We start from the raw sequence: 7,500 nt of genomic DNA, 5'->3' as shown, positions 1-7,500 counted from the left end.
CTCTCTCTCTCTCTCTCATGCACACAAACTTATTCACACACTCACACACAGCCAACACAGGATGGGTGTTTCTGTGCTCAGCGAGCGGAACAGAGGTTTTGCTAAGGTCCAGCCTGACCCCCGACCCCAGCTGTCTCATTCAGGATACGTTGCCCTTGTGAAGAGTTTTGGGGGGGGCGGGGGCATCAGGGGGGAGAGGGTGGTTGGTTAAAGGCACTCAAGCAAATGCAGTAAGAAACTAATTAAACCAGCAACAGAAACCCCGTAAAATTAACCCCCTAACATTTTCACAGAAGCTTTTCTTTTCCTTCGACATACTCAACATTGTACTCTTTTCCATAACCATCCATAATAGTTGTAGTAGTCATTGAGTAGAGGTGCTTTATTGATCCCGAGGGGGAAGATGGGCGGTTCAATTCCAGCAAAAAAAACCTAATTAAACCAGCAACAGAAACCCACGGAATTAGCCACCATTTTCCCAGCACAGCTGTAAATAACCCCCTTTGTTAAAAAAAGAAAGGGGGGTAGGACAGGGGTGACACAAAAATTGTGCTAGCACAGCAGCTAGAACGAATGTCCTCTTAATTGGTTGACTTTACGGTGTCCAATAACCATTTTTTTCTTTACCTGCATAGCTCGAGACTGCTGCTGTATGTGTATACTGTCTGTGGGCCAATAAAGAGCATAATATGACCTGGAATCCCAGCCAGACAAAATAAACATTTGCCACAGAATGAAGCGTGCCCTTGTGGAGCGTGTAGAGCAGTACCTGTACGTCATGGAATGAATTTGTGTGTGTGTGTGTGTGCGTGCGTGCGTGCGTGCGTGTGTGTTTGAGTTTGAGGAGCAAGGCAGCCTGCTCTTGGTGTTTAGGTTTAGAATGGGAAGGGAGGAAGGTGCTCTTTGGTTCTCTTTTTTCCCATTTTTGGGGTGCGTGTGTGCGTGGCTTTGTGTGTGTGTGTTGGAGTGATGTTGGGGGGTTGGGGGTTTAAATGGGGTACTCTGACCACAGCGGGGCTCACACAAGGCTGGCTGTGTGTGTGTGTGTTACTGACAGATGCCCCTCCCCTTCTCTCTGTGTTCCCCCATTCAGACGACTGAAGGGAAAGCGCAACAGCTGTGTGAGCGAGCGACAGAGCAACAGAAAGAGAGAGAGAGGGAGGAGGGTGCCACGGAGTGAAGAGCACTGAAGAGTTAAGCGCTCCGTGCCGGAGAGAGAGAAAGACACTGAGAGAAACAGCAGTCCCTGGAGAGACGGAGCAGAGGACAGAACCCTTGAAGCTCCCCCGAAAGAGTTAAACCACCTGAGGAATACAAACGGGATATCAGCTGTGGGACGCTGAGGAATTATGCTAACGGCTCCCAGACTCCCCTGAAGACAGGAGCTGTTGCTGGTAATTGAAAAAAAATAATCTTTAGAAAAAAAAACGTATTGATTTGGCCTCTTCCTCTACCTTTAGAAAAAGCTCTGAGTGATTCCACTCGTATTGATTGTCCTTTTTTCCCTGTAGAGTTTGTTCTTCATCGCTGCTTTTGATGGTGTGCTCATTACTTATTGATCTCCACTCTGCTCTCTGTCATTCCCACTGTGCATTTGTGTGTGTGTGTGTGTGTGTGTGTGTGTGTGTGTGTGTGTGTGTGTTTGTTTGTCCATGTATTTATTTGTGCCTATATGTGTGTTTGTATTTAGTTGTGTGTGTGCTTGTTCATTTGTGTGTGTGAGTGTATTTGTGTTTGTGTCTGTGTGCTTATTTACATGTTTATTTGTGCATGTTTATTTGTGTATGTGAGTGTGTATTTGTGTTTGTGTGCGCGCGCGTGTGTGTCTCTGTATTTGTGTCTATTTGCATGTTTCTTTGTCATATCATGTGTGCATGTGCGTGCGTGGGGATATGCATGCATGTGTTCCTGCTTGCCTGTCTGTATGTGTGTGTGTATTTGTACACGCATCCAACCACACACTTGTGTAGTACCGGTACTTACTGTGTGTGTGTATGTGTGTTTTTGTGTGTGTGTGCCCTCCTCTCCATCCAGACCAGGATGGGAAACGCAGACAGCCAGTACAGCAGCTTCATCCTGCCGGGGAAGCCTCGTCCCTGCTCCCTCAAGTTCCCCTCCTCCTCCAAGGACCAGGCCCTGTCCCCCCACGGCTGGTGGAGGGGCACGGACCTAGGCACCGTCTACAAGGCCCGCGTCGGGGCCAGAACCACATCGGCAGGACTTTCTACTCACAAGAACAATAGCCAGCCTTACCTCTCCCGCCACTATGACTATGTGAGCAACGCTGGTGGTGGTGGTGGTGGTGGCGGCGGTGGGGACCCACAGAGGTCTTCCTCCCCACTTCGGTGTGGCGGGGACGGGGGGTGGGACGGATGTTACTCCTCCTCTGGGGGGCTCCAGGCGTCTTCCGCCGGGGATCCAGGTGTGGATCCTCTGGGGAGCAGGAGCAGCCCCAAGGTGCTCTTCAGCAAAGATGGAAGTTTACGCGTGGAGTTCACCAACATTCGCCATCAGCAGGAAGAGGAGGTCCACCACGATGAGGAGGAGGAAGGGAGTAGCACGGTGGCGCGGCCCAACGTCGGCCCAGGCGACGCCGGCCAGCGCACCAGCAACGGCAGCTCGCTGAGCTCCGAGGGCTCCTGGTACGACTCGCCCTGGGGCACCGGCTGCGGCGGAGGAGGAGGAGACGCCATGATGATGATCAACGACAACGATAACGTCTTCCTCGCCGGCGGCAACCACCAGGCGCCCCACCACCACCCCGCCTTCCCCTCGCCCCTCGGTTGCCACGACAACAACAACACCACAGGCTCCTCCTCTTCCTCCTCCTGCTTCTCCGGCGGCACCGTCGTGGGCCGCCACGGTGACGAACTCGGCAGCTTCGGCTCGTCGTCGTCGCACTTCCGCCTGAGCCAGCTGGCCGGCAGCCGGGGCTACCTGGTGGGCAGCGGCTACAACACCTGCTCGTCCGGCCGCACCGAGGACAGCGGCATCGGGGACTCGCTGATGGCCCTGCCGGCCGACCAGGAGCAGGAGCAGGAGCAGGAGCTGGAGCGGATGGCCTCTGCGGAGGAGGTGGCCCTCTCCGGACGCTACAGCAGCCCCAGCCTCATCAACCCCTTCCCCTTGCCCTCGCAGTTCCAGGACGCCCCTGGGCTCGCTCATCATCATCATCATCTTCATCACCAACAACACCACCATCATCACCTCAGTCAGCAGCATCACCATGCCTCTGTGGCCTCGGCCCTGGATTCGGCGACGCTCGGTACGCAGCGACGAGAGCTTTGTGATCCCTCCGGGATGCCGTACTCCTCGCTGACCTTGCCGTGCCGCAAGCCGAGCAGTGGCAGCAGCAGCAGCAACGGCAACACCAGGAAGGACTCCCTCAAGAGCCGGATCAGGAAACTCAGCGATTGGACGGGCAGCCTGAGCAGGAAGAAGAGGAGGCTGCAGGTGAGAGAGAGAGAAGGGGAGGGATGGAGGGAGAGGGGAGGTAGAGAATGTGTGAGTGTGTGTGTGTATGTGTGTAAGAGAGAGAACGAGAGAGACAGAGAGAGGGGGGGATGTAGGGAGGGAGGGAGGTAGAGAATGTGTGTATGTGTGTGTGTGTGTGAGAGAGAGAGAGAGAGAGAGAGAGAGAGAGAGAGAGAGAGAGAGAGAGAGAGAGATGGAGGGAGGGAGGGAGGCAGGTAGAGAATGTGTGTGTGTGTGAGAGAGAGAGGGGGGGGGTCAGAGAGGGAGAGAGAGAGGCCTTATTTGGGTGTAAGTGGCTACAGCTGCAGGGGGTTTTGTGATGTATGTGGGCTGACTCCAAACAGGTTCTCCCATCACGTTCTGTAGCACACACGGCCCACAGAACACAACACACCCTGATGGCTCTGCCAGGTGTGTTTTGGTATGTGTTTAGGCTGGGAGCCATTTCCTATATGCTTCGATGCATACCTGCATTGAAAATAGGAAGCACAAACTGTATAATGATGAGAAGCTGTCCACGTGTACTTTGCCATGAGCGGTACAGTATGTCAAGCATGCCAACTTCCTTACATAACAAGAATGTCATAACAAAAAACATTGGGGCTCAGGTTCATGCAGGCTGGGCAGATTTCTTCAAGGAGAAGAAGAAGTTCAAACCGCATGGTGATTATTACTGTTATTATGGCTAGCCTTTGTGTGAGCCTGAAAATGCACGTCTATAGACCGAGAATGTTTTTGGGGGGACAAGAGATAAAGGAACAAGGTTCACTGCTTTCTCAAAAGCTTCACTGCTTTCTCTACGCTCGTCTGTGATTTCACAGTGGCTTGTTTTGGGTTATTAGGAAAGAGCTTCCTGTATGCCAACAGCCTGCTAACATCACCTCAGCTCCATTTAACACCACAGCGTTGGTGTTAAACAAACTGTGTGAAGCTGTGTGAACGGTGGCTCCCAGTGTTTAGCACCTCTGTTAATCACATCTGTACCTCTCTCTCTCTCTCTCTCTCTCTCTCTCTCTCTCTCTCTCTCTCTCTCTCTCTCTCTCTCTCTCTCTGTCTCTCTGTCTCTCTGTCTCCACTCCTCACTACTGCAGGATCCCAGCTCAAACGAGCCCACCGACGCATTCAGGACCAACAACCTGTCTCCCGTCGATCCCCAAGCCAGTGCCTCCTACTGGGCTCTCAGTGTGCCCCCCCAGCCTCACCCCCAAACGCAGCCTCCCCTCCACCACCACCTACACCTCCAGCCTGGCCCCGGCTCCATGTCTGGCTCTGCCTTCGGCTCCTCCATGACCCTCCACAGCCAGCAGCAGCAGCTACACAACAACATGCTGAGGCAGAACATCTACCAGAACTTCATGCAGGAGCTGGAGACTGGTGGAGGTGGAGGTGGTGGAGGAGGAGGAGGCGGCGCAGTGGTGGCCGACATGGGGGCCCCGACGTCGGAGGGCGAAGGGGAGGCCGGGGAGGCGGAGGTGGGGGAGAGCAGCAGCAGCTCCCTGGGCTCGCTGGAGCAGCTGGACCTGATGTGCGAGAAGGAGCAGGGGGTGGTGAGGAGGGCCGGCTGGCTGTCCTTCAAGCCCCTCATCACGCCGCACCACAAGGAGCGCAAGCTAGAGCTGGTGGCCCGCCGCAAGTGGAGGCAGTACTGGGTCACCCTCAAAGGTAAAACAAAATGTGTTTATTTCGATTCTAACGACCTAATTATCAATCAATGGATTCATAACACACAATTCTTCAAGGTCTCCCACCCATACATTATTTTAAAGACCTCCTAAAATCATCATTAACTGACCAATGCAATTGTTTTTAATTTCCCACTTAGTTTGCTGTCCTGTTTTGTTGTCTGTGAATACTCAGTTTTAATGTGTTTATTTTCTGTTTGGATGTGATGTGCTGTGGTTTGCCTTGACTCTTGTGTTTTTATTGTGACATACTTTTTATTTTAAGCTGAGTGACATATTCAGAAGCTGAAACATGTCCTCCCTGCTCCTGTAGGATGCATGCTGCTGTTCTATGAGACCTATGGGAAGGCCTCGTCCTCCTCCTGAATGGAAATAACTTTTAAATGTCTGCTATCTGACCTAAATGTAGCAGAGTGAAATATTCAGAAGTTGAAACATGTCCTCCCTGCTCCTGTAGGATGCATGTTACTCTTCTATGAGACCTATGGGAAGGCCTCGTCGTCCTCCTCCTCCTCTGGTGAACAAGACCTGTCTCCCTGCTACGCTCTGCTGGCCGAGGACAGCATCGTGCAGGCCGTGCCCGAGCACCCCAAGAAGGAGCACGTCTTCTGCCTCAGCAACGCCTATGGAGACGTCTACCTATTCCAGGTGCGTTGCTCTCTGCAAATCTTGCTGTTTCATCCAGAGGAAGTGTTAATCCCAGGTTCAGAAAGTAAAAACCCTGCCACAGTTTATTTTTGGGGGCTTTTCAAACCTTTTTTGGTGTTTTATCAGACAGGACAGTGAAGCAGAGACAGGAAGTGAGTTGGGAGAGAGAGACGGGGAAGGGCCGGTAAAGGGCCCCGGCCCGGGAATCGAACCCGGGTCAACCATGTAGTAGTCAAGTGCCCTACCATTAGCGCCATGGTAAGGCCACCCTGCCACAAATTTGATCCAACCAGCTGATCTTTATGAGTACTCGAGACAGGTAGACCAGTTAACCACTGAGATCACCTGTGTAAGAAGGAAACTATGCCATGTCTACCTATTCCTTGTCCACCCCTCTACTCTGCAGTATGCTATGGTACTGTACAGAGAATGACCTACAACCAACGATGTTCAACGATACTCTCCTCTGCATTGAGCTGTGCTACCGAGTTTCTGGTTTCCCTCTCCCATGGCTGTTCCTTCTCCTCAGCACCTCAGCTACGCTGCTGAGAACCTCAGTTAATAGTTTCCCAGGAATCAATGCTCCCGTTGTTGACAACATTCTGTGACTCACGAAAAGGCATGTTAACGTGTAATCCGAAGCGACTGCGGCGAAAAAGAGGGGGAAGTTTGCCGTTAACTGCATTCTTGGCCCGTCGTCAGTGTTTTCACTTTTTTTTGTCTCCTTTAAGTTGGGCGGGTGCGGTGTAATGCCGTGTGTTGTGTCCCTGAATGAACAGAACAGCCCTAGAGCAGCCAGGTTTCCCCAAAATGCTTCAGGATTGAGTCACTCAACTGCTGCCGTTGATTTGGGCAAGGTCTGCCTCGTAACACCCGCCAAGGAACATACATACAGGCCCGCTGACAGCTTTGACTGGACCCAGGACAAAGTCATCTCAAAGGAGCCCCCATTCAGTACATGCAATGTAATGAAAATCTAAATCTCTCTGGGCGCCCTCTCTTCCTGGGCCCAGGACAGCAGACCCCTTTGCCCCCCCCTGTCGGCTTCCCTGCATACGCACAGCACATACCCATCCGCTTCTCTTGGCGCATGTGTTGATTAAAATGGCAGCATGAGATCATGGAGCTCTGGTCTTAATGCCTCATATGTGCCACGGCCGTGCCCTCCTTATATAAATAATACTCTTCAAGTCCAACGACCCCTCATTTCCTGCCATTGCCGCGCTGACATTTGGCTTCATTGTGGTCAGTCTTAAACGGCCGTCACGTGTTGTTTCTTGTTGTGACTACAGCGTGCTTAAGAGAGCAGAAACGCCAATTCGCTGTGGCTTTTTTAAAGAAAGTCTGCACATGAATAGTACAATGTAGAATTGCTCTGTTTTCCCTAAATGTCCTTCAATCAGTTGCTGTTTGTTTGTCAAATCAACCACAAAGAGGAGGGGTGTAAGTGGTCACTCCGAAGCTGGATGGTGTTATGGCATCATTTGTTGCCATGGCATTCAAAGATGACAGTTTTGGCCCTCTTGCCGTTCGTTATTCTCTTTCCGTTCCTCAGCATCAGCCACCTCAGCTTAGTCACGGCGGGGAAAAAAACAAGAGTATGGCTCCAGTCAGGCCAGCTGCATTGAGAACAGCTCACATGCACGTGTTTTTCTGTGTCTGTACGTGTGTCTCTCTTGTGTGCTGGTGTCTGTGA

General features: G+C 52.1%; 1 protein-coding gene across 1 annotated transcript in view; it reads left to right on the top strand.

Annotated features, from left to right (window-relative positions):
* Positions 1–7,500, top strand: part of LOC134469108 (rho guanine nucleotide exchange factor TIAM2) — an 87,232-nt gene that overhangs the window by 29,369 nt on the left and 50,363 nt on the right. Inside the window, exons 2-5 of the mRNA XM_063223149.1 lie at positions 1,094–1,394; positions 2,035–3,453; positions 4,566–5,136; positions 5,614–5,804. Of these exons, the coding sequence (XP_063079219.1) occupies positions 2,041–3,453; positions 4,566–5,136; positions 5,614–5,804 (2,175 nt within the window). The 5' untranslated portion in view covers positions 1,094–1,394; positions 2,035–2,040. The remainder of the gene's footprint in view (positions 1–1,093; positions 1,395–2,034; positions 3,454–4,565; positions 5,137–5,613; positions 5,805–7,500) is intronic.

Source organism: Engraulis encrasicolus, chromosome 18, assembly GCF_034702125.1.
Source record: "Engraulis encrasicolus isolate BLACKSEA-1 chromosome 18, IST_EnEncr_1.0, whole genome shotgun sequence".
In the NCBI taxonomy this organism is placed as follows: Eukaryota; Metazoa; Chordata; class Actinopteri; order Clupeiformes; family Engraulidae; genus Engraulis; species Engraulis encrasicolus.
The sequence above is the reverse complement of the archived record's forward strand: the minus strand, read 5'-3'. Positions and strand labels throughout refer to the sequence as shown.